Source organism: Sebastes umbrosus, chromosome 19 (assembly GCF_015220745.1).
Source record: "Sebastes umbrosus isolate fSebUmb1 chromosome 19, fSebUmb1.pri, whole genome shotgun sequence".
Taxonomy (NCBI): Eukaryota; Metazoa; Chordata; class Actinopteri; order Perciformes; family Sebastidae; genus Sebastes; species Sebastes umbrosus.
This window is the reverse complement of record NC_051287.1, coordinates 25,585,772-25,613,636: the sequence shown is the minus strand read 5'-3', so window position 1 is coordinate 25,613,636 and position 27,865 is coordinate 25,585,772. Positions and strand designations below refer to the sequence as shown.

The following is a 27,865-nucleotide window of genomic DNA, read 5'->3' as shown; positions in this document are numbered from 1 at the left end:
AATTTCTTGCATTGGCACTAAACGTTGGCAGGTGGGGTGGGCGATACATCAAATATAGTTGATGTATCGCGGCTTGTCCCTTGCGCGGTGTATAAAATGACTATATCACGAACATCTACTACAAATTGTCATGTAATGTTTTTAAGCCACCCCGCCGGCATGAGACTCGCTTTGGCATTTCCTTCTCTCCCTCCCTCCTCTGGCTCCATGGATGTTTTAAAGCAGCAGTAGGCAAGATTGGAGCAAATGATTAAAAAAAGTAATTTTTATTAAACGGTCGCTATATCGTGACAGTAGTACATGAAACAGGTAACCTGAGAAAAATCATGTGCCTCTGTGTCCTTTGGTGTCCTCCTTTGTTCCTAACGGCATCTGCAAGATTTCACAGACCGGAGGAAAACAAGCAGTCAGAGCTGATCTGAGATCTGCTGTCTATGAGAGCCGTCTGTCAATCACTCGCGAACTCCGACCAAAAGGTCAAACTAGGCAGCGCTGATCAAATATGAATCAATATTCTGTTACGTTAATGTCTATTTCCTCCTCAAATGTTTTTCAGAATCATCTTGTAGTGCACGGTTTAGCTGTAAAATGAGAAAGTTTGTGGTAGTTATTGTGAATTCTCTTGCAGGAACGCCAAACTACCGGTCACATGACCGAAGCAAAGCCAATAGGAGCGTGTTCTCTCTCTGAAATGACCTGTGATTGGTCAAAGACTCCTGTCACGGGTTAGATGTTCTAAAGTCTGAAAACAGAGCCATGAGGAGGAGCAGAAGTCTAGTTTTCTCTCAGAACACTTGAATTACAATATGCTGAAAGGTTATTATGGAATTTTTGCCCAATGACGCCATAAGTATACTGCCTGCTGCCACTTTAAGAGAAGGGGTTAGGGTTAACCCTAATGTTATAACAGCTTACCGATAAACATGACAATAAGTTACTTTACACTTATTACATGCCATTAAAAACTGTGTGTGTGTGTGTGTTATGTATATATACGTATATATATAAAAAAATAAAGCATGTATTAACAGATAACTATTTGGTTAAAGTGAATACTGTTGGATACTGTTTTGTTAAATTTAACTTGAGATTTCTCCCTTTTTGCATGCAAGAATTGTTCTGTTCAAAAATAGTTCCAACAGAAACCACTAATGAATATAAAGAAGAAAGTTTTAATGCAGACATATGCTGCAGGGACTACAAGAATCATCATATTGGTGTGATTGTATGCATCAAAGGCTTAAATCGAGCATTTATGAAGTGCTTAGAGGATATTTGACAATATCGCGATATGGCCAAAAAATATCCCAATATTATTTTTAGGCCATATCGCCCAGAGATACGTATTACATATTATTATTCACCATAAATGCTTTGAATGAGTAAACGGTTGCTATATGGATGCCGTTCTACCGACATACTATGATAAACGTGGGGGGTATTTTATCACGATGATCTATCTTCGGATACAGTGAAGTGACAATATGTGTGTGTGTGATTACCAGCAGTAAAGAATACACTTACTCTAGTGTACTTAAGTAATATTTTAACACACTTGTACTTTACTTAAGAATTTCTATACCACTTCTATTCCACTTGTTACATCTCAGAGGGAAATATTTATATTTATATATTTGTACTTTTTACTGCACTGCATTTGATACCTTTGGTTACTTTGCAGATTAATAATAGAAAATATAAATCAACCTAATAAAGATGTGAGTGCCTGTTGATTACACCACCTCATACAGGCTATTTTACTGTAAAGTTTGTCTCAGTCTGCAGTGGAAGGTTCCTATATCAGCCAGGAGGGGGCACTATAGGACTATTGGTAACTTGTTGATTTCATTCACAGCAACTAACAGCAACTAAACCCAGAGAGCTTTTACACAGATTTTACAGTCTGAATTATTTTATTCAGGAACGGTTGGAAAGTGTGTTTTTCTATTGAATTTGTGCACTTATGTTTCATTAAGGGCCAAGATATAGATATGATTGTCATTGACATCGGGGTGTTTTCCTATGATCTATCTTCGGATAGTCCGAAATGACAATGTGTGTATTGTTAGTAATTAGATTGTATGTATGTATATTAATTAGTCTATTCACTATATTTTTATTTTAAAGTCCATCATGGCTCAAGTCGATTACACACAGCATGATTTATATGCCACAAATATTTTCGATACGGCACTTTTCGTTTATATTCCACTTGTTTTCGACAATATGCTACTTCTTTTTATTAATATGACACTTACCTTTGACAATATGATTATTCTTTTTATTTATATGACGCTTACTTTTGACAATATGATTCTTCTTTTTATTTTTATGATACTTTTCATTTCTTGTTGTAGCCTACAATGGCCAATGATAAAGGCATTCTGTTCTGTCCTATTCTATTTTACTCTATTCCATTCTGAATCAATCCATAAATGAAAACAGGCTATAAATGAAACATGAACCAGTGCTTTGTTTTATACATACACACATACACACGGACAGTTCACACCTTTACTTGAAAGGTTTACAAACTCTTCTTAATCAGATAATATAATATACATTTCAGACTATCCAAGAGATCTATCTAAGATAGAAGATCCCACCGACTTCTATGCCAATCATATAACGGCCTACAAGCCACTAGTAGGTTGGTAGAAATGGCTTATGCCGCTGTAGCATCGTTGTATGTTGCTGGTACAAGGCTTGTGCCGCTGTAGCATAGTGCTATGTTGCTGGTACAAGGCTTGTGCCGCTGTAGCATAGTTGTATGATGCTGGTACAAGGCTTGTGCTGTTATAGCATAGTGGTATGTTGCTGGTACAAGGCTTGTGCCGCTGTAGCATCGTGGTATGTTGCTGGTACAAGGCTTGTGCTGCTGTAGCATAGTGGTATGTTGCTGGTACAAGGCTTGTGCCTCTGTAGCATAGTGGTATGTTGCTGGTACAAGGCTTGTGCTGCTGTAGCATAGTGGTATGTTGCTGGTACATGGCTTATGCCGCTGTAGCATTGTAGTATGTTGCTGGTACAAGGCTTGTGCTGCTGTAGCATAGTGGTATGTTGCTGGTACAAGGCTTGTGCCGCTGTAGCATAGTGGTATGTTGCTGGTACAAGGCTTGTGCTGCTGTAGCATAGTGGTATGTTGCTGGTACAAGGCTTGTGCCACTGTAGCATAGTGGTATGTTGCTGGTACAAGGCTTGTGCCGCTGTAGCATAGTGGTATGTTGCTGGTACAAGGCTTGTGCTGCTGTAGCATAGTGGTATGTTGCTGGTACAAGGCTTGTGCCGCTGTAGCATAGTGGTATGTTGCTGAAAGGCTTGTGCCGTTGTAGCATCGTGGTATGTTTCTGGTACAAGGCTTGTGCTGCTGTAGCATAGTGGTATGTTGCTGGTACATGGCTTATGCCGCTGTAGCATTGTAGTATGTTGCTGGTACAAGGCTTGTGCTGCTGTAGCATAGTGGTATGTTGCTGGTACAAGGCTTGTGCCGCTGTAGCATAGTGGTATGTTGCTGGTACAAGGCTTGTGCTGCTGTAGCATAGTGGTATGTTGCTGGTACAAGGCTTGTGCTGCTGTAGCATAGTGGTATGTTGCTGGTACAAGGCTTGTGCCGCTGTAGCATAGTGGTATGTTGCTGGTACAAGGCTTGTGCCGCTGTAGCATTTTGGTATGTTGCTGGCACAAGACTTGTGCCGCTGTAGCATAGTGGTATGTTGCTGGTAAAAGGCTTGTGACGCTGTAGCATAGTGGTATGTTGCTGGTACAAGGCTTGTGCTGCTGTAGCATAGTGGTATGTTGCTGGTACAAGGCTTGTGCTGCTGTAGCATAGTGGTATGTTGCTGAAAGGCTTGTGCCTATCTAGCATCCTGGTATGTTGCTGGTACAAGGCTTGTGCCGCTGTAGCATCGTGGTATGTTGCTGGTACAAGGCTTGTGCTGCTGTAGCATAGTGGTATGTTGCTGAAAGGCTTGTGCCTATGTAGCATCGTGGTATGTTGCTGGTACAAGGCTTGTGCTGCTGTAGCATAGTGGTATGTTGCTGGTACAAGGCTTGTGCCACTGTAGCATAGTGGTATGTTGCTGGTACAAGGCTTGTGCCGCTGTAGCATAGTGGTATGTTGCTGGTACAAGGCTTGTGCTGCTGTAGCATAGTGGTATGTTGCTGGTACAAGGCTTGTGCCGCTGTAGCATAGTGGTATGTTGCTGAAAGGCTTGTGCCGTTGTAGCATCGTGGTATGTTTCTGGTACAAGGCTTGTGCTGCTGTAGCATAGTGGTATGTTGCTGGTACATGGCTTATGCCGCTGTAGCATTGTAGTATGTTGCTGGTACAAGGCTTGTGCTGCTGTAGCATAGTGGTATGTTGCTGGTACAAGGCTTGTGCCGCTGTAGCATAGTGGTATGTTGCTGGTACAAGGCTTGTGCTGCTGTAGCATAGTGGTATGTTGCTGGTACAAGGCTTGTGCTGCTGTAGCATAGTGGTATGTTGCTGGTACAAGGCTTGTGCCGCTGTAGCATAGTGGTATGTTGCTGGTACAAGGCTTGTGCCGCTGTAGCATTTTGGTATGTTGCTGGCACAAGACTTGTGCCGCTGTAGCATAGTGGTATGTTGCTGGTAAAAGGCTTGTGACGCTGTAGCATAGTGGTATGTTGCTGGTACAAGGCTTGTGCTGCTGTAGCATAGTGGTATGTTGCTGAAAGGCTTGTGCCTATGTAGCATCGTGGTATGTTACTGGTACAAGGCTTGTGCTGCTGTAGCATAGTGGTATGTTGCTGAAATTTTTGTGCCTATGTAGCATCGTGGTATGTTGCTGGTACAAGGCTTGGGCTGCTGTAGCATAGTGGTATGTTGCTGGTAAAGGCTTTTGCCGCTGTAGCATAGTGGTATGTTGCTGGTAGAAGGCTTGTGCCGCTGTAGCATAGTGGTATGTTGCTGGTACAAGGCTTGTGTCGCTGTAGCATAGTGGTATGTTCCTGGTACAAGGCTTGTGCGGCTGTCGCATAGTGGTATGTTGCTGGTACAAGGCTTGTGCCGCTGTCGCATAGCGGTATGTTGCTGGTACAAGGCTTGTGCCGCTGTCGCATAGTGGTATGTTGCTGGTACAAGGCTTGTGCCGCTGTAGCATAGTGGTATGTCTCTGGTACTGGTATGTTGCTGGTAAGTGGAATATTTTGATAGCATTGTCAATACTTCTTGTGGTTGCTTGACAATAAAGGCTTGTGACTACCTTTCCATTAAAATGTGTTAATCGTGAAACACGTGCAGAAAGTAATGAGTTAGTATCAACATAATCATTATGCATCCACATTAGCTTACCGCTAAGTGATGGGAGCAGTGACGGGTAGCTCCTGCTGTGAAAAGGTCATGTCAGTGAGAGAAAGACTGCTGGAAAAGGTGAATGAATAACGTAATGAAAAGCATAGGGGATTGCTGTGATGCTACTCCACAGTGAATGTTGTGGATGGAATGAATGGTTTCCTAGCCTTCTGAGGACTAGCTGACAGGTATATTTCTTCAGGGGCAGGGCTTCTATTTTTTGGTTGCTAAGAGTACATCGTCATACATAGATAATGAATGAATAGATAAATGAAAATAAAAGTATTTTTCCAAGCTTTTTTGAATTGGTAACCGAGCACATACGTATAGTCAGATGGAAGTTTTTTTTTTAAACATTGATAACAGACCAATTTTACTTAGTTTAGGTTGGATTTTGTTGTGGTGTTCACAAAATGTGTACATACAATACAGTATTTGATTCTCAATTTGATTATTTTATCCAACTCTTGTTTCACCTTCACTTTGACTGCTGTGATTCATGTTAATCATGCAGAGGGAGATTTCAGCTGGTGCAGTGCATCATGGTTTGTCCTTGACAAACACTTGACAGAAACACCATCCGCTGCAGTAGACTGATTGCTCTGCAAATACAATCCCAGCTCTGCCCGAAAGAGCCTGAACAGCAGAGAAGTGAAGTGGCCTGTTGGCTAAGCTCCAGCACTGTCTCTGCTCACTGGTTTAATGTTTCTCATCCAACAGCAAAAACTAAGCAGAAAAATCTGCATTAATCTCTGCACTCCACCAGGCATGACTGCGTTACTGAAACCCTCTAAACTGGTGCAAAATAACAGTATTTACTGTGCCTATTAGGCTGCTGATTTATGGAAGTTATGGTTTGGTTCTTGTTTCTAATACATCCACTGATTACTGTTTAATATTTCCAAAGTAAATCATTAACAGTAATGGTTTTGGTACACAAAAATATTCAAAGACTAATGAATGCAATCAATTTTTTCTTGAAGTAAAGCTTCCACTCCAAACTCCATTCTTTATTTATTTATTGAAGCTCTAACATCAACTGAAATGTTGTCATAAAGAGTTCACGTTCAATACAGACAGGAATGTCTTTTTGCTGCATATTTTACACCCTGATCGACGTGCAACTCTACTCAGCTGCATAATCTCATTTCTAATGTCATCCATTCTTTTATCAGTTATCTGAGCTATAGCTGCTTTTTGCAGTGCTGTTATGTGCTGTGTTGGCAGTATTGTACTCACTGTACCCATTCACACCCTTGAGGCTTACTACCTTTTTTCTTTTAATTGGCGGGTCCATTATTATTATTATTATTATTATTATTATTATTATTATTATTATTATTATAATTGTTATTATTGTTATTATTATTATTTTAAGTTTTTGTATAATTTTGTAGCTTCCCAGTGGTGTTCCTTGTGTATTCAAATCCGAACATTCAAATTTTGGTCAAAGTATGTATGTTTTAGCATCAAAATGCTATTTTTCCCTCAAGCCCTTCTAACACCTTTTTCCTACGTAACGTATGACGCTGCTACATGTAAGTATACAGTATATGCATCCTAGTCAGTGTATTAATGTTACATACAGTTACGCCCGGGACACACAGGGAACGTCAGGAGCGCGTGGCGTCTGCGTGGCGTGGTGGCTGCGTGATTCACACGTCAGCTGCGTGTCAGCTGCGTGTCAGCTGCGTGTGACCTGCCTGTCAGCTGCGTTTCTGCTGCTGCAGCTGCTGCTGTCAGCCCTTTCTTTCTACATAGAGTTTGCCTTTTAATGGCCATTTCATTTCATTAAAATATAATTTATATTTATTTTAGACAGAGAAAGGTTAAGAAACATGTGGTAATTTGTAAATAATGGTAATAATCCACCATTAAAACCCCGTACTATATGCATTCATGGAGTTCTCCAAGTCACTGCATGTTCTACAACACTGTCCGGCACATATTTCAGAATAAAAGCCTCATGTTAACAAATGAATGAATTCTGTCCACAGAAAAAACGCTTGAGGGCTTTTATTTCGAAATGAAAGCAGGAAGTGTTGATTTAAAACCCATACTTTATCAATTCATGGCACTCTCTAAGTCACTGCATGTTTCACAGCACTGACTGCTCATATTTCAGAATAAAAGCCTTATGTTAACAAATGAAGGAATTCTGTCCATAGAAAAAAACGCTTGAGGGCTTTTATTTTTAAATCAAAGGAGGAAGTGTTGATTTAAAAACAATTTTTTTAATTATAAATAAATAAAAGAAATGTCATCTCCGTAACATATTCTAAAGACAGAGATAGAAACTGTAGTAATCTTGCTGATATGATGTCAATAGATCACCTTCACTGTCCGTGACATATTCTACAGATGTCTAGACATCGAAACTGTAATAATGTAGCTAGTATGATGCCCTGGTGGCTTACCTGGTAGAGCGGGCACCCCATGTACCAAGGCTGAGTCCTTACCACAGCTGTCTGGGTTTGAATCTGACCTGTGTACTTTGCTGCATGTTGTCCCCTCTAGCTCCCCCCTTTCATAACTATCACCATCTCTATCATTATCCTTAGTAGATGCCCAACCACCTCAGCTGGCTCCTTTCAACGCAAAGGAGTAGCGGCTCTACTCCGAGTCCCTCACGAATGACTGAGCTTCTCACCCTATTTCTAAGGGAGACGCCAGCCACCCTCCTAAGAAAACCCATTTCGGCTGCTTGTACCAGCGATCTAGTTCTTTGGGTCATGACCCAGCCCTCATGACCATAGGTGAGAGTAGGAACGAAGATTGACCGGTACATCGAGAGCTTTGCCTTCCGGCTCAGCTCTCTTTTCGTCACAACAGTGCGGTAAAGGGAATGCAATACCGCCCCCGCTGCTCCGATTCTCCGGCAAATCTCACGTTCCATAGTCCCCTCACTCGCGACCTCGGTGGAGGTGTGTATGCAGCTCAAAAGAGAAAAATACTGCAAACACTACTCAGGGCTGGAAAAAGTAGACTACACCCAACTGCGTTTTTCGGGTAATATTCTCCTAAAATGCTAGAATTAGTGGACAAACCGGTCTTCCTCTGAACCACAGACGTAGTGCCCTTTGTAGTAAAGATGGGATCTGTCCAAGGATCCAATGTTATTGTATTTAATGCATATGGTCACACTTTTGTACAATTTACTATTTTGGTTTTTGTATTATGACATCGTGCCATGGTGCTGTATATTGTCACATCCCTAAAATTCCTTTTCTCAGTCTCGTGAACTGTAGTTCTCACCAGACTCCAGTAGTGCATTTTCTGCTTTGCCACAAGGGATATGAAGATGAGGCATTGTGTTAGGGGCAAATTGCTCATATATAAAAATGAGCTGAGATTTCAGTGGGTATGGATTTAAAGGGTACAGGTGTTTGGAAAGTATTACAGAGAGAGCAAAAAGTGTTTTCACCCAGTGATGTTGGTCTGAGATGAGAACATGCTCTTCCACGAGCCACTGTGGACTTCACTCATCATCATCATCTTCATCACTGTTTTTGGTGGCATCTCTCCAGTTCTTGGGCATGTGCCAGACTATTTGCACGCGGCACAACACCTGCCCTTTTATAGGGTTTGGGGAGCATTACCTGTGCTAATAATAAACAATCGGCCACACGCCTTAAGTGGGATTCATTATTCAGCACACCTGGGTCAGAGCAGACTTGGATGGTTAAGAACGTTTGGTGCATCTGGAGTTGACTTACTTACTTTTTCTATTAACAGAAAATTAAGAGAAATTTAAGATAGTGTTGCTGCATGAGGCTCAATATCTCCTGAAGACATCTCTTGAAAACAGGAGATCTACAGTATGTCCTCCTGAAAATGTGCATTTAGAATAACATACTGAACATATGAATGGAGTGTAGTACTGACATAGTGGTTTGAGGTGTTTCTATGGACATTTTGATCAATTTTATTTGCAGTCAAACTGGGTCTCTATTAAAGCTAAATCCAATCTGACTGTAGCTGCCATTTCAGATTCACCTTCCCTTTAAGAAGGATTGAATCATGGGATGTTTCCTCCACTCTCAGTAAACATACAGCCAGTATGGCTTTTAGTTAAGAATGTTGCTTTTACTCTACAAGCTCAGTGTAACCAATGTGTCTGTGTTGTGTTCTTGCTGCACTAATTGCTTGTGTCTTCTGCAGCTGCCACCAGCACCACCACTACAGCCAAGACCTCCAGTCACGTGACCCGCTGCAGTGACAACCAGAGGAACTACTGTGTTAATGGAGGGGAGTGCTTCACCCTTGAAATCATGCCAGGCAGCACAAAGTTTCTTTGCAGGTACAGTAGGTTATATGTTTTCATCAGACTGAATATGTAATAAAGCAGTTACTGTGATTTATGATAACTGCTATATGTTGAGTAATGCAAACCGAATGTTACTTGGGTGTAAAGCGTTGGGGAACTACTCTGAGAATATATTTAACTATCATGAAAACATCAAAAGTAGGGATGCACCGATACCAATACCAGTATCGGGTACTGGGTCCGATACTTTGCTCATGTACTCGTACTCGCGAAAAACGGCTCCGATACAGCGGCTCTGATACAACGGCACCGATGCCACTTTACGGTGGTGCGCCCGACCCCGCTGGGCCGGGATCCCACCTCAGCCGGCGCGCACCAGCCCTCACTTTCATTGCGCCACGGGGTTTTGCTTGCACCCTCTGACTCGCGCGTGCGTTAGACTCCTCGGTCCGTATTTCAAGACGGGTCGGGTGGGTTGCAGACATCGCCGCAGACACCTGGCGCCTTTTACGTGGCCCGAGCCCCGATCTGGTGGCACGACGCGGTTGGGGCGTACTGAGGACAGTCCGCCCCGGTCTATAGTCGCACCGGGAGCAGGGGGCCGTCCCCGGCGGGGAGAGAGGTCCACGGTGCAGTGAGGTCCGAGCGGGAAGCGCTGTAAAGCTGCGGCCGCGAGCCACCTTCGCCCCGAGCCTTTCCAAGCCGACCTAGAGCCGGTTGCGGCGCACAGCCTCGTATGCAGGACTCCCCAGCCTGCCGTGTGTCGCTCACACCCTCCAGCTGGCTGTTAACGAGGGTCTTTTGGCACAGAGAAGTACTCATATTGGTACTCGGTATCGGTGAGTACCCAAATGTAAGTACTTTTACTCGGTCTGAAAAAAAGTGGTATCCCTAATCAACATCCATTCATGAAAAATGAACAATATTTTATTGTACGAGAACAATTTAAGCAAAGAACAGAAATGCAGAAGAATGCGACTCATTTCAATGATTTGAATAAGATGCATTAGTTTGTATAAAAGGCCAGTTGTTTAGGTTTTTTTTTATACTTCTTGATCCTTATTGAAATTATTTATGAGAAAGATGGCAGAATAACAACCAGAGTTGCACCTGTGACCCACAAGGTCATTACTGTGTAGAAACACCCACGTAGCTGTATTACTACCTGTTTCTGTTCTGTGATAAACGTGTATGGCGAGTAGATACTCTCGTACGGCACACAGCTCCTTCTCGTCACAGCTCCACGGTGCAATCCCTCGGCGTGCACCTCCTCTGTGTCCTGCACCCGATTTAGGATTCCAGCTATCAGTCCTGTTGCTCAATCAGGTTATTTGTCAAGTCTATTGCATTTGTGGTAGGCTGTACACTACGACACAAAAAAAAACTACAAGACACAACAAACTATACTATTCAAAACAATAAAAACCCCAATTAGAGAGAAAATAATTCTAAATAATTAAAGCACAGCAACTAATAAATATGCACACAAAACAAACATCAAATGGAGAATATTCTGGCGTGTGACATATGTGCGTGACTCTTGCACAGTGCTGCTGTTCTAAGGCATAACTACGGTAAATAAGATAACTCATCTACAACTGTTCTTGAATCTGATTATTGTACTGCAAAACATAATTGCACAGGTAAAAGAGTTTAAGCTTAACAAAGACATGGACTTAATTTACAGAAGACAACTGTGAGCTAAAACTAACCCATTTGAAAATAACTCCTTTCCATTAAGAAGGCTTTGATTTTGAAATTCCACATCAGAATGTCCTGATACTGTCTGAGTGACACTGGGTGGTCTGCTATCACTCACAAGTGAAATTGTTCAGTGGCAACAGGCCACTTCCTTTCCTGTCTGTTTTCCCTTTAATTGTACTAATTTTACATCAGAATGTCCTGATACTGTCTAAGTGACAGTATCACAGCAAAAAAATGCTTGCGGTAACCGTCATTACAGCAGAACGACTCTGTTTCTGTTGGCATCGGAGGGCAATTTAAGCAAAGGCTCCACCGGTCTGTGTTTGCTCTCGGCAACTGAGGTTCTGGAGTGTCCCCGCTGACCACATCCTCCCCACTGCAGCAGCGGCCTTGAGCAGCCTCTCTCCGGCTGAATATCTGAGTCAGCCAAAACACTGAAAAATCTACACTGTAAAATGTACACTGTAAAAATCCTCATCCATAACATCAACTGCACTGCACTGGGATGCCATTTTTGCTGTTGGAACCGAGAGAAGAGAACAAGGAACAAGGAAGTTTTTACGCCCCACGGCTACCAAAGCTGAAGTACCACTCTGTAGTTCTCCAAGTACATCACTGTCACGTCACTGGTATACGGAAGAACCACAGATCTTGCAGCTGGAGAACGACAGCTTTCTCTGTCTGCTTGTAGGCGTCCTTGCTTTCCCTGAGCCTGACTCTCCCGCTGAACACTTTTAAATTTGTCTCTGTCCCCCGTCCCTGAAGGTTCTCTTCTTTTTGTTTAGAATCTCCTTCAGGTCACTAATAATCCAGGGTTTATTGTTTAGGAAATGCCACACTGTCTTAGTGGGGATGATGTTGTCCACACAGTAAGTGATGTCAGTAATGCAGCAAGTCATACTCACGATGTTCTCCCCATGGGGCTTTCAGAGCGCATCCTAATCTGTGGCCTAAAAACAACCCTGTAGCGTCTCTTTAGCATCCTGTGACCACCTCCTGACTGTCCTCTCGGTTACAGGGAGCTGCTCGACAATGGACGGGTATGAGTGAGGTATGAGGGGGGTGAGAAGTACTAGATTGTGATCCAATCTTCCCAGGGAAGCAGGGCAGTGAGTGTATGCATCCTTAACATTTGCCTACAGTAGTTACAAAGTGTTGTTTTCCCTTGTACTGTAGGGCAGTTCACAAACTGTGAGAAGATTGGCAGTGTTGCTGAGAGAGACACCTGGCTAATGTCTCCTGAGATGGCAATAAAAGCATTGGGCTGTTGAGTTTGTAGTTTAGCTATGATGGACTGGGCGGCGTCACTCACCACGTTACTCCCGCAGTACCCACCACAGGACTCCCCAGGGGACACGGTCGAAAGCCTTATCCAAGTCCACAACCCTCACCCCATCAACCCTGCAAGGGTAAAGAGCTGGGCCACTCTTCCATGGCCAGGACGGAATCTGCATTGTTACTCCTGAATCTGAGGTTCAACAATCGGTTGAAGCCTCCATTCCAGCACCCTGGAATACATTTTCCCAGGGAGTCTTAGCAGTGTGATACCACGATAATTGGAACACATCCTCTGGCCCCATTTTTCTAAAAATGGGAACCACCATCTCAGTCTGCCACTCCACCAGAACTGTCCCTGACTTCCAACAGCCCTTCTTGTCCCCCGGTACCTGTCTGCTATTTCAGGAGACCCCTGGGCCAACCAAGCCCGAAAAGCCTCCTTTTTCAGCTTAATGGCCTAAATTGACGCTACGACGGGCATGGGCAACCTTCCAACCACAACTCACCTCAACAAAGGAGGTTCTGAACCTGGCCCACTTGAATTCCATGTCCCCAACCTCCTCCGGGATGTACAACAAATTCTTCCGGAGGTGGGAGTTTGAAGACCTCGCAGTCAGGGGCCTCAGCCAGACATTCCCTGTTCACCCTTTTTACACATTTGGGTTTACCAGGTCTGTCTGCCAGCCTCCCCCTCCATCTGACCCAACTCACAACCTGAGTGTCTAAAGACCTACGGCTGCACATCTGATGATATGACCACAAAGTTGATCATCAATATTTTGCCTAGGTTGTTCTGGCACCAATTACACTTATGTATCGCTTTATGTTCCAACATGTTTTTTGTTATGGCCAATCCATGACTAGCACAGAAGTTCAATAAAAAAACACCACAGTGGTTCAGATCATGGAGGCTGTTCCCCCCAATCCCCCTACTCCAGTTATCTCCATCATTGCCCACGTGAGCGTTGAAGTCCCCCAGCAGAACTATAGAGTCCCCAGACGGTATCATTTTCAGGATGCCACCTAGAGACTCCAAGAAGGCCAGGTACTCTGAGCTGCTGTTCGGCGCATAAGCACAAACAACAGTCAGAAGCTTCCTCTCAGCGAGGCAACCTTTTCGTTTAAGAGAACACAGTGGTGCTCAGCTGGGGGCTCATGAGTATCCCCACACCCGGCCGGCACCTCTTACCCTGGGCAACTCTATATAACTATATCTAGTTGGTATCGCTCCACCTCCCGCACCAGCTCCGATTCCTTTCCTGCCATGCTCGCCGGCGAACTCCCCTCCCAGGTCTGGCTCTAGAAGGCAGATTCATATAGGGTCAGCTCCCAGGGTCACAGGGATACACAAACTCCTCCACCACATGAAGGTGGTGATTCTTGGACAGTAAGTGAACTCAGAGTGATTAATCAGCATCATTTAGGCTATGATGTCTGGAGGTTGGCAAGTATGCTGCTCAACTATACTTATTCATAATTGACCAGTATTATTGGCTTAACTTTTCATCTAAAAATGCTTTAAAATTGGGAATTTGGCTGCTGAGCCATTGAAAGAAAAGGTTGAGCAGTGTTGACCCGACCCCTGCAGAGGGCAATGTCACAGAAAGCCTACTCATAAAACGCACTAAATTCACCAATACCGAATTTCACTCCAAACCGTGTTGAAAACTTGACATCCTGATGATACTAGACAATGACCTGCATGAAGTTCCTGAATCAGCAGTCAGAGTGCAGGCTGCTCTCATACACTGTTCGTAGCTATACCTACAAAAAGTGCACTGTAATTCATGTATATCCCACAAAATGAATTTGTGTGTAATTCATGTAATCATGAACCAGGAAATATAAATAGCGGCAAATGCCGTATAGGTAGGAGGTCAGGGAAGATCGGTGGGTCAAAAAATACTGGCCTTTCGCTCAGGAGACTGGCGTTCAAGTCCCGGGTGAAACCATAAGTCAACGTTGATTTATTTGTCACGTAACTGACGTACTTATGTAATGCCACTTCCAGAGTTAATTCAAGCCAACCATGATCTTTTCATCATCCTATCTATGTAGTTTTCTTGCCTAAACCTAAGGAGGTTGTATGTGAGGACGGAAGTTTATTTTGAAAAGACTGTTTTGCATTTTGCAACAATTGACACATTCTGCTGGACATTTGTAGGAAAATGAACAAAAAAAAGGAGGAATAACCTTTTCGTAAGATATCATACAAACTGTTGTATGAGTATATGTTGTGGAGTGAGAGAACTTTCCTAACATCTGCTGGATAGTAGAAGTTTCTGTGCAGAAATATGCCTGTAAAATTCTAAAATCTAAAAACAATCTCTGTAATTTGGCAAGCAATAATGATGATGATTATATGGTAAACAGAATATTCATTTTACATTAAGTTTGTCATATTTATATCTTTTATTTTAGTTGATTTATGTATTATATTTAAACTCCAAATTCATTCAGATGATTTTCTGGCCCCTGTGGAGAAAGGCTGACTGTACATACTCATACGACTAGTCTGGAGCACTCAAGATTTCCATCGTGCCTCGAGAAAATTGGTGAATGTCACAAATTCTGTTGTACGTGCCACTTAAGAACAAACCTGTTTTTACAAGTGGTTCTTGCATCTGGCCCATTGACTCCAGTGAGAAATCTCGGGAGCATCATACTCTTGAGGGAGAGTCTTATGGGGTTTATAGAACTAAGGTTCAGCAGGACAGAGGTGGATCTTCTTAGGAGAATTGAACCACAATTTTCCCTTATCTGCCGTGACACACTTGGCACATGCACCCCTTCACGCGCAAGGTAAAAAAGGGTGCCCAAACGGCAAACCCTTCCTGGCTCAAAAGAGGGCGCTAAAGATCGGAAAGCAACGTGAGTTGCATTAATATTTACCTGAAACATAGCGTAGGACGTGAGAATTGTAAAACCATTGGAATTAGACATTATAAACTGAAACAACAGCGTTGTTTGGTTATAGGGTTGTATCCTGGATCCTGCCATGTTGTGTGACTGTACACTGGATGTCTTTGTGTTTGTCCATGTGTTCTTCTGATGTCTTGTGTGTAACGTGTCAGAGTTGTTTACCTCTTCCCTTTCTACCCATCAACCAGGTGCTTGGCGGGATTCACTGGGCACCGATGTGAACAAGCTGTTCTTAAGAAAGTCTCAGACCCAAAACGTATGTGAAATCAACTGTAATCAATCCCACATGTCATTGCTGGTGTTTCACATCTGTCATGTTTTCTCCAACAAATGGTGGAGAAATCCATGTTTCCCTTATATGCAGTGATTAAAAATCTGGTTAAGCAAGGCATTGTTCCTGCTGTAACTCTAGTTCTATGAGCCCTTTAAATGGGTCTAAAGGCTTTAAAGCACACTCTCCCGTGGAGTAGTGCACTAAAATTTGCATGTACTTCACATCTCATCACACCCCATCCATGCTGTTCAGAGCAGCCTCCATCTAGGGTTGAAGTGGTGTGTCTTGTCTGGAGGTAAGACATACTATCTACTGCTCTACCCATTCAGCCTCACCCCCACCCCCCTAGAGAACACTCTCATAACGGGCGTTCCCTGCATCAGATCTTTTTCCCAATATTTTCCCAGTGCTCGACTGGGAAAATCAAGCACTGATCACTTTGATGTTTCAAGTCCGAGCTCAGTTGTTAAAAAACACGTCTTACATACAGGAGATCCAGGGAACCACTGGTTGGGCTGTTGGCACATCATGACTAACAGAGCCATCACTGGGAGCCCTCAATGCTCTTTTTGATTGCCATACTGTATGACTGCCATGCATCTAGGCCCATGTTGTTAGTTGGGTGGGGTCATGACACCCACAATATAGAATTATGTTACAGGCAAGACTAGGCTTGTCCTGAGTGGCCACATACATACGTACATGCAAATTTCAGTCTGCTGCAAAGAAATTATTCAAACCTATAGAGTTCGATGGAGGGCCTGTTTCTCATATCACCCTGGACTGGAGATCATAATTCAATGTAATTGTGTATGAAGGTCTGAGATGATTAATAGACTCACAGATCATAGCTAGACATATTGGTCTAGCTGGCCCTTCCTGCCAACACCAGTGATGACTGTCGTGGGTTTTGCACAGCTCTCCGTATAAACAAACTCTCTCTTGTCTGTTTCTTTTGTTTCCTTCTCAGGTGTCCAAATGAATTTACTGGGGATCGTTGCCAAAACTATGTAATGGCCAGCTTTTACAGTATGTCTATTTTCTATTCTATCTGTTCTTGGTTTGGATGCATGCTCAGTTAACAGTTCTTGTGCAGCCCGACGTTTTGCATGTTGAAGTTTGTTTCTCTGTATTATCTTTTCTGTTAAAGCTGCATGAGGTGTTGTAGAAGTTCTATACATTTTATCTCCATTTCAAATGACCGAAATGAACAATCTTTACCGTCTGTGTGTTTAAATATATTCCTGCAGTTATATATACGAAAGACTTTCTTTCTCTTTCAAGTTGCCAGTTTGAGTTGGCAGGTCAAGTATATTTAAATACACGGATGGGCAAGTAGGCTGAGCAGTGTTTCAGCTATATTCAGTATTTGAGTAAATGACATTTTTTTTTTATTTAATGCTACCCGTTTATTTCATAGCAATTTTTTTTTTTTTTACACAAACAAAGAGATAAATATACACATGTGAAACAAGGACAAATAGTGTCTTTGATACAAAGCATTTGTAGGACCACAGTGGCAGCTGCTTCAGACTATGGATATGCTGTTCCAGTCTAACCTATGCCACCTATCAGCGAAAGATATAACAGCAGCAGTAGTTTAGAACTGCGGGTGTGGACGTGCCAATGTGTTCCATTCTCATGAATGTATAATAACTGCTGCAATTTACCATAAGTTAAGTGCCTGTAAGGAGGACGCAAGGTCAGTAATGTAGGTAGGTGAGACACTGAAGTGTTCAGTCAGCTGTAGGTCACAGACAGGTCACACACGCACCCACGGAGACAGGCAGGCAAGGCAGTCAGGCATGCACACACACAGACTCAGTGCCTGTGGGTGGCACAATTTACTTTCGATTCATGCAGACAGTGACATTGGTATGTATATCTACATCTACTTACAGCCCGTTCTCATTCCCAGGGCGTCAAATACCGACACTTTGTCATGCCCTTCTTCGTTTGATACCGCCGCACAAGGCACCCTTTAACACCGGTATGGAACGCACCAGGCTTTCCATTAACTACAATGTAAACCCATCCGCAGCAACAGTAAACGCTCAAAGAAAGTGTGTCAGGAGTGTGGTGTCTTTGTGTAAAGAGCGAAAAGACACACAGGGCGGGTGGAAGGGCCCAACAAACACAAGGCTTTCATCCAGGAAACCGCTGTTGCATTGAGTTTCACTTTCACGTTACAATCAGCTGTTTGTTCGTGTCCCATGTTCACAACATTCAGTTTCATTTTCACTTTACAAATGTAGTAGTTTTTTAGCCCAACCATGTCATTTTTTCTTAAACCTAACTAAGTAGTTTTGTTGCCTAAAACTAAAGTGACGCCAAAGGTAACGAAGTGGTTTTGATGCCCTAAATCTAAAGTTATCCCAAAGGGCGTGACAAAGCGGCAGTATGTGACGAGTTGGGATGAGAACGTGTTCCTACAGATTCAAAATTTCTGTTGCTTTTACCTTCCTTTTTCTCACCTTTCCTATAGGTGGCACAGGTTGGCCTCTTTAGAACTGAGCTGACAATGACTAACCAGCTTCCCCTTGTGGTGAATCTGAGGCCTGTTACTTGAACTAGTTTGTGAATGAGTCACAAACTAGTTCCATGGGGTAGTTTGTATTTAATTAATAAAATCTAATCTGACAGCTAACAACAAGCAGGTGTGTGATGGGCACACCAGTTTCCATGTTGTTAAATATTCCTTTTACATTCTGAACTTCCATAACAGATAGTTCCAAAGCTTCCGTGAGCATATTTATGTTTTTTTTTTCGTTTTGTTTTTTTTATTTGCCTAAAATTACTCTTTTTATAGTAAAGGTTGCCGACCCCTGGTCTAGTTGTTTTGGGGTACAGTGCTCTGTAGCGCTTATCAGATGGGAGAACTTGGAATAGGTGTAGGAGTATAAATCCTGAATGGAGGGCAGACTGGTACCAATTATTTATATCTGCAGTTCTGACTGTCCGTTGACGTGCCTTCCTGTCCGGTTTGGTGGCTAATCCAACAGAGAACAAACTGGATTATTGCAATATAGAATTGTATCTGGCTCCTGAGGCAGGTTAAACTTCCTGAGCTGGCGCAGTAAGTACATCCTCTGCTGGGCCTTTTTCCTGATGGTGGCTATGTTGGTAGTCCACTTGAGGTCCTGGGAGATGGTAGATCCCAGAAACCTGAAGGTTTCCACAGCAGACACAGTGTTGTTCAGAGTGGTGATGGGGGGCCAGTGTAGTGGGGCTCCTCCTGAAATCCACTGTCATCTCCACAGTTTTAAGGGTGTTCAGCTCCAGGTTGTTCTGACCACACCAGAGGGCCAGCTGGTCAACCTCCCGTCTGTATGCAGACTCACTACCATCCCGGATGAGGCCGATGAACGTTGTGTTGTCTGCAAATTTCAGGAGTTTAACAGACGGGTCTCCTGAGATGCAATCGTTGGTGTAGAGGGAGAAGAGCAGTAGGGAGAGCACACATCCCTGGGTGGTGCCGGTGCTGATTTTCCGGGTGCTGGATGTGATTTTCCCCAGCGTCACCTGCTCCCTCCGGTCTGTCGGGAAGTTTGTGATCCACTGACAGATGACAGTGAGCTGGGTGAGTTTGGGGAGAAGGATTTCTAGGGACGATGGGGTTCAATGCCGAGCTGAAGTCTATAAATAGGATCCTTGCATATGTCCCTGCAGAGTCGAGGTGTTGCAGGATGTAGTGCAGTCCCATGTTGACTGCATCATCCACTGACCTGTTTGCCCTGTAGGCAAACTTCATGGGGTCCAGCAGGGTTCCTGTGATGTCCTTCAGGTGGGTCAGCACCAGTCTCTCAAAGGATTTCATGACCACAGACGTCAGGGCGACAGGCCTGTTGTCATTTAATCCTGTGATGGAGGGTATCTTGGGGACCAGGATGATAGTGGAGCGTTGAAGCAGGAGGGGATTTCACACAGCTCCAGTGATCTGTTGAAGATCTGTGTGAAGATGGGGGCCAGCTGGTCAGCACAGTCTTTGAGACAGGAGAGAGCCACGCAGTCTGTTCCAAGCCCCCAGGAAGTGCGCCGGTCGTCGATCCCGACTTTCGTAGTGGCCAAACGGCGGTACTGCAAGTTCTGTGTCCGTCACGTGATGCATTGGGCCCAAAAACACTTTTCCCCATTACATTAGAAAAAGAGACGTCTGTAACTCAGTGGATAATTTTTTTTAAGGTGAATCAACTCCCCAATACGAACCCTCTAATAGCCCTTATTTAAATCATTACGTTTTTAAAGTTTTATAACGCACTAACAGCCGAATCCAGAGTTATTTCCCTTCCTCCGTTCATGTGAATGAGACCCAGACCGAGGCTGGACGACGGCGTGACGTTAGGACCCCGTGGCCAAGCCATGTGACCGAGCGGACGCTACTCCGCCAAGATCCGGGTACTTTTCCAGATGGAAGTCGAGCCATTTAGGCTTCATGCGCCAATGAGCAACTCTCATAGGAATGACCGGGGCCCCGCCTCCAACGCTGTATCCAGTTCTTTTAATACATCCATGGTCTGGGTGTGGTGCCTTCCTGTCTTCTGTCTGTTAAAGAGCTGACACACACATTCTTCACAGATCCTGAGTGCAGGCACACTGACCCCAGTGTGGCGGGGTGAAGGGGATGCAGGGGTTGCAGGTACTTGATTGATGACAGAGTGGGTGAAGGGTGTGAAAGTGGTGTGTTTGGGATTCTGCTCTTGTTTCACCAAGTAGTGGCAACATCTCTCTGTTGCAATAACCCACACAACACAAGAAGCAATGTGGTATTGTGTACAAGTTAAGAAGGAGCCTCTGTACAGGAGAAGCTGGTAAGAAAAGATAATAGGCAAGAAACCACTCCGGTTCAGTGGATCCAACTGTAACCCAAATACTATGCCGTAAAAAAACGGAAGTGGTGGATTTCATGTGCACTCTGAATGGTGAACACCATGTCAGGACACAGCTCCATATTCATCAACCAAATCAGGCTCAAGACATTGAGGGGCTGCTGAGCCAATTGCTTTCTTGCTTGGCCCCTCGGTGAGGGAAAAGGCAGAAGAATTGGCACCGAGCCAGTAAATAGCGAAGCTGTCCGTTTCATTATTTTGTATTCCTGTAATAAATATCCAAATGTCAATTAGATGGTAATCTGCACGAGAAATGAAGCACAACAACAAAAATCCAGTTATAAGTTATAATTATCCGATAATAATGATCAATTTGACCCGGACAGCTGTATTGATTTTTCTAAACAGTCAAAATTAAACTGATAAATTCAAAGATTTTTCTTTTTTTTAATCTTAATAATGAGCCCTGTGTGTTGGGAATGGTGCATGATTGTCATAGCATGACAGCATTAGAGTATTTTCTGTAGAGTGTATCCCTTAACCCACTAACTGACTGTCTTTCGACTGTTTGGCATGGCAGTCTAGAGATGCAAGCACACTGATGGAAGTGCATGCAACAAGACACATCATTGCAGTAGTTGTGCCTCAAAGTTGAATACATAATGTATGATATTGTATTCAGATCATTTTAGGTATTTCATGTGTTAACGGTTAATAGCAGCAAACAACTATCGTCTATGTAAAGATATAGAGGAGTAATTTCCACCTGAGCAGAGAATGAAGTCTCTCTCCCTCTGTATGTATTGTAATTAGAGCTTCTCTGTGCTTTATTTACATAGTTGGGCCGGCCGCGAGTGCTTTTAGTGCATGTTCGTGCATGTGAGCGTGCCCCACTGACTAGCTCATGGCTGCTGCCTTGCACTGCGCTCATATGCTGGTTAAAGCTGATAACAGCGTCCCGACGAATGGCGCCGTCACAGAAGCGTAGCACCCACCCTCCAGTTCCCCCTTCAGGTAAACACTGTGAGCTTCGTCAGCACTGTTGCCGTTGTTTGCACTGTTAGTTCTATTAGCACAGCTAGATGCGTCAACCATGTTGAGAGCCGTGCAGAGGCAATAAAAATGCTCTGAATTTTGCATTCAGAACCATTAAAAAATGAATTGGGTGTTATGATAGGAATACAGTATTTTAAAGGTACAGGGAACTCAAAATTGTGCTTTTGTAATGAACTAGGTATTAAAGCACTGAAAGAAATGTCATCAATTGATATTCATTTATTCTATGTTATTCTTTCACTTACATTTATCATCTTTATTTCCTGGTTCCTGGTTTGGCAGTGTTTCATCACACACACAAACAGGTCCAGAATGTCTCCTTTAATGTGTGATTGACAGTCATTAGTGTTGAGAAAATTGACAGAATACCCATGCCTACTTCTCTGAAGTGTTGTACAGTGAAGGACTATTACAGGTGAAACATTTGGAAGATTTTTCACTGTAAAACTTCCATGGAGCTTATTCCAAGTGACACAAAAAACAATTTGTGTGCAGAGTGAATTTAATTCAGAACTGGATACAAAGCAAACTGAGCTATTAGTGCAGAGAGTGGGGGCTCTGTTGTTGGAATATAAAAACCCTGGCAAAGAGTGATGGCAACAGTATATTTGTAAAGCTGTAGCTTTGAGAATGAGCTTGTTGGCCTCGTTAAATATTTTTTTCTCTCTGCCTTGTGAATGGAGCTCGGTCAGGGGATATGGCAACACATCTGACTTTCATGCAGGAGACCTGAGTTTGTTCCCAATCACAGACCTGCAATTAACATCCGATATTTATATGAAGTATGAATTTTAAAACGGCTGGCATTGGATGTGATATGCAAAAAGACATTGTATGTAATTGTCCAATATCAACACTCTTTACTGGCAGTATTGGGTTGTAAATAGGGATGCACTAATAGCGCTGTTTTTCAGACCGAGTACAAGTACAAGTATTTACAATTGGGTACTCGCCGATACCGAGTACCGATACGAGTACTTCTCTGTGCCAAAAGACCCTCGTTAACAGCCAGCTGGAGGGTGTGAGCGACACACGGCAGGCTGGGGAGTCCCGCATACGAGGCTGTGCGCCGCAACCGGGTCTAGGTCGGCTTGGAAAGGCTCGGGGCAAAGGTGGCTCGCGGCTGCAGCTTAACAGCGCTCCCCGCCCGGAGTAAGAGTATATGAGCACAGTATCGGACCCGATTAGGTGCATCCCTAATTGTAAACAGACAGTGAAGAGTGAGAGCTTGTTTTGTCATTCGTTGTTGAAGTTTTTTTGATGCTTCAGTTGGTGTCATTCCTCAGTTATAACCTGTTGATACTCAATCAGTATTTAGCGTAGTACCTATTGTTCAGGTTGCCAAAAGCTCATCTGCCTCAAGCTTTTATTGCTGTGAGAATCCTGTTACCTTTACAATGTGTGCCATGTTTGTGTATCGTCATAGCAACCTCGCCATGTGATTTCGTTGTTCACGATTTTATAATAGAAATGTGAATTTTAGAGAAAGATCAGAATAAACTCCGGTCATTTTTTGGTGTTATTTGTTTCCTGTACCTTTAGGGTAAATTTGAGATACTTCATGTTAATACAAGTTCATATAGAAAGTCTACAGTGTATAATGACTGTGTTATCCTTAATCCATCAAGCTAACTCTGATCTCTTTTAGCTTAAAAACACAAATGTTAGAACTACAAATATTATCATCTCATCTGAAAAATCAAATTTTCTTTTTTTTTGTCACCTTTCTGCACTGACAGAACATCTTGGGATTGAATTTATGGGTATGGATTGTTCCTTCCTCCTAGTTTGCAGATGTAAGACTGTAAGCTAAAACCCTCTACTAAAGCTAGTGTTCTCTTGCCAGATGAAGGGATCATACAGCCTTGACCATCAGCACAAATAAGATATGACATTGTACACATATTATAGTAATCAAAAATAACATCAACACATCAACATGATTTATGACAAAGCACTGTGATGCATCTGCAGGCTATCATTTTGATGTCAAATGTCACAGGTGCCTTTTGATTCAGGTGAATAGTCTAAACGCTGCTGATTTATTGGAGTACACCACTGAAAACCAAAGAGGCTGTACATTTCTAATGCTGTATGTTCACACCCCTTCAGCTCTCCCATCCTGCATTTTCTGTTGCAACCAGTGTTTAGCATGAGACAATAGAGCAGCTTCACTGTCCTCCTAACTCCACCCATCTCCCTTTAATCTGCCTTCCTGTTTCCACCTCCACCAAATGTATGTTTCCAACTGTTCCTTATGTTCCTTATATCCCCTCTTGCTTATAGCAGCTCTGTAGTTTGTGCCTCTTCTCATCACACTGAAGGCAGGGTCATGTTATATCTACACAATTGCATAAAATGTACTTAAATGTGTAGTGTCAACCTGCCCAACAAAAGCAGATGATAATTTGCTTTTTGGCTAAATCTGGCACATTTACATCCCATTGATATTAATTAATGTCATTATTTTGTTTCTCAACAATTTCATTTAAGTGGATGCAATATATTCTTAAACAATGCCAGCACTTGACTGATTTAAAACGTACTCCATGGAGCCTGCTGGTTCCTTTCAGGTTCTCCATTATGGCTGACCAACACATTCATCAAACCTTTTTAGGCATAAGACCAAATTTAAGCACTGGGCAAAACATTAAACCCTCCATTATATAAATGAGCTGTTTGTTATTTAATGCATTTTGGTAAATTTCATGCAGCTGTGGGAAAAAAAAGCCACACGTCTCCCATTTTACAGGTGATTTATGTCGGTGTGGTAAATCTTACTTTATTAAATAGGGAGAATAGGGATTCTCCATAAGAGCCGGCCTACATGATAGTGCACAAAAATAACTCGCTGAAATTTGGCGGTATGGGTTTCAAGTTCAGTGCTCCTTTGACAGCATTGATGAACAATGGAGGACAATTCTAGAAAAAAGAAAAGTGAAGCGAAACAGGCCAATTGATGTGAGCTCACCTGGGAGAGATATCGAAGTGTGTAACACTATTGTTCGTCTAAGACAGGGGTCAGCAACCTTAACTATCAAAAGAGCCATTTTAGGCAACAAAAAAGAAATCTGTCTGGAGCCGCAAAACATTTGAGCATTGTGATGAAGGTAACACAGTTTATAGTCTAAGTATATAGTGTATAAGTCTAATGCAGTGAGGGCCAAAGTGCAAATGTACTACGGATTATTAGGGTCACATTTAGGGGAAAAAAATGTGGCTCTTTAGCCCCTCTCCAGTGGCTCCCTGTGGATTTTTAAAAATAGAAATGAATAACTGTTTTTTATTTACATTTTCATTCTTATTTATCATTGTTGTAGGTCTATGGTACGACGATACGACGGAGTATTAGGGCCACATTGAGGAAAAAAAATAAATCTGTATATAAATAAATAAAGTCATAACATTACGAGAATAAAGTCATAACTTTACGAGAAAAAAAATCGTAATATTACGAGAATAAAGTCATAATTTAATGAGAAAAAAAGTCGTAATATTACTGAGAATAAAGTCATAACTTTACGACAAAAAAGAAAATAACACATACAATTACTACTTTATAATATTATGACTTTATTCTCATAATGCTAAGACTTTTTTCTCTCAAACTTCTGTCTTTATTCTCGTAATAATATGACTTTATACTCTAAATCTCTGATTTATTTTTTTTCCTCAATGTGGCCCTAATACTCCGTCGTATAGACCTATAACAATGATAAATAAGAATGAAAATGTAAACAAAAAACAGCTATTCATTTCCATTTTTAAACATCTACAGGGAGCCACTGGAGAGGGGCTAAAGAGCCACATGTGGTTCCGGAGCTGCAGGTTGCTCACCCGTGGTCTAAGAGAAAGCGCCACTATCTCTTACATTTTAAGATATGAGAACTTATTTGAGTGCACGGTGCACCATCCCTGAGCAGATGATGTTCAACGTTATTAGGACAACAAAGAGAAGCAGGAACCAATGTTGAGAGCTGTATTTTGATGTATTGCATGTTAGAGTCATTTATCTTTAATGCTGACAAGAGCCCTATCGATACAGGATTTATGAAGAGTTAAAAATATCTGATGTCACAATGATAAATTGGCTGATGATCCTTTTTAAACATAAAGACAAACTTAAACAAACATTTTTGATGAGGATCCCCCTATTTATATATATATATATATATACATATATATATATATATAGTGACTTTTATTAGGTGTTTCTAATTGTGACCATTATGTAAAGAGTTTCTAAATGACCTCAAACATATCTTACTAATTGGCTGACATATACACTGAAACAAATGCACCTGCAATAAGCTTAAACAGGGCAATTTATTGGTTGGGCTCTCAGTCAGTGCAAGTAAACATTATCTGATCATTATATTAATAGGACACTGATGTCATGTCTGGGACAATAACCCTGACGACATCACTATGATGTCAGATCAAGAAAATATTGAGAGGGAAGTGTAGGATCATTCCCAGGGCATCAAATACAAACGCTTTGTCATGGCGATCGGCGTTAAGAGCAAAAAGACACGCACAGGGCGGGAGGGAGGGGAGGTGGATGGGTCCAACAAACACAGGGCTTGCATCCAGGAGACCGCTTTACATGTCCCACGCATCACGTTACAATCAGCTGTTTGTTCATGTCCCCTGTTCACAACGTTCATGTCATTTTCACTGTACAAACCTTGTAGATTTGCGCCCAACCATGTTGTTTTTTCCTAAATCTAACTACAGTGGTGTTATTTCCTGAACCTAATCACCTGTTTTTGCTTACTTCACAACCTTAAGCACATGTTTACTGCAACCAAAAGACTGATGTCACTGGAGTACCACTTTAAGCACTAAATGCTTTGTTCCATCAGACTGACTACACTAAGAAGTACTGTAAAAAATAAGCCTAAGTAACCACAGTCAGTCATAATTACCATGTTTGGCTGCTATGAAAGCTTAATGAATGAGGGCCACTGTATCCCCCAGCTCAGTGGATTAGAGTTCAATGATGTCAATAGTAGCAAATTACTTCTAATACAAGGATGCTGTAAATGTAAAAACCTCCTTACAGATCCTTTTTTTATTGTTAGGGTTTATAGCTGGAATTGTCGTAATGTATGTGTCTGTCTGTGCAGCCCGGTCTTACCAAATGGCGTATGAATGGCACAGCAATTTGTAAGTCATTTCGTGTACAATAACAACAGCGTTCTTGGCTGTGTCATTTCACAATGCAATGTGAACGCATCCGCGTTAATATGTTGCGCTCAGACCTAGTGACGTAGGATAAAATGTGAAAAACAACTGCTTATGGTGGGCGGGTTGGGAGGTGGATGACCGGTGTTTGTGTTGTCGAGTTACTTTGAAGCGACGTCAGTGACGTTTGTGTTTCCCGTACTTATATTACGTCATTTATTTAAGCCCAACCATGATGTTTTTTTTCTAATCTTAACTGAGTGGTTTAGTTGCTTAAACCCAACTGCGGCTGTTACTGTAGTTTTGTTGCATAAACATAACCACGACCATTTCCCGGTAATGATGTGGCATCAAATGACATGCAAAAAGCCATTTCACAACGTTATCCCTGTGGCGTCAAATGACACCCGAAAAGCCTATAATGCAATGACATGCGGAATGTCCTTAAAATGCCATGCTATTTATACGCCTTACTGTGAGATCAGGTTGGTCTGTGTGTGTTGTATACCTGAAGTTTTGAGATTGGACTGTCCTCTTTTTCAGAAGCTGAGGAGCTGTATCAGAAACGCATTTTAACAATATCAGGAATCTGCATTGCACTCCTAGTCGTTGGAATCATGTGTGTGGTTGCCTACTGCAAAACAAAGTAATTAACGTCATATTTTTATGTTTCATTTATGACTTAAAGATACACTCCCTGTTCTTATTATAGTGCTCAATAGTTCCCCAAGTCCCAAAATCTCCTCAACTGTGAACTGTGTTTTGTTTCAAAATATAAATAGTAAGTAAGTAAAGTTTTCTTAGCACATTTCAAAAGCTGGGCTACGAAGTAACACATTAAACAATCTACAAGTACATGCCAAAAAAAGACATCAACAAAAAAGTATATGAATCCATATTTAGTTGAGAGAACAAATCAGGGCAAGGAAGCATCAATAAAATTTCTAGGTGTTAGGATGAGAGGGAGAATGTTCCATAACCTTGGAATCAGGACAGCAAAAGCAAAAGCTCAGCCACCTAAAGTCTTGAACTTTGAG

General features: G+C 42.4%; 1 protein-coding gene across 5 annotated transcripts in view; it reads left to right on the top strand.

Moving 5' to 3' along the window:
- The window catches only part of nrg1 (neuregulin 1), a 52,144-nt gene that overhangs the window by 9,035 nt on the left and 15,244 nt on the right, over nt 1-27,865 (top strand). For 2 of the 5 annotated variants that reach the window (XM_037752078.1, XM_037752082.1), the window contains 4 exons: nt 9,476-9,614; nt 16,730-16,788; nt 23,381-23,404; nt 27,372-27,474. In XM_037752078.1, the coding sequence (XP_037608006.1) occupies nt 9,476-9,614; nt 16,730-16,788; nt 23,381-23,404; nt 27,372-27,474 (325 nt within the window). The remainder of the gene's footprint in view (nt 1-9,475; nt 9,615-16,729; nt 16,789-23,380; nt 23,405-27,371; nt 27,475-27,865) is intronic. The other 3 variants (XM_037752079.1, XM_037752083.1, XM_037752080.1) reach the window with 2 other exon arrangements.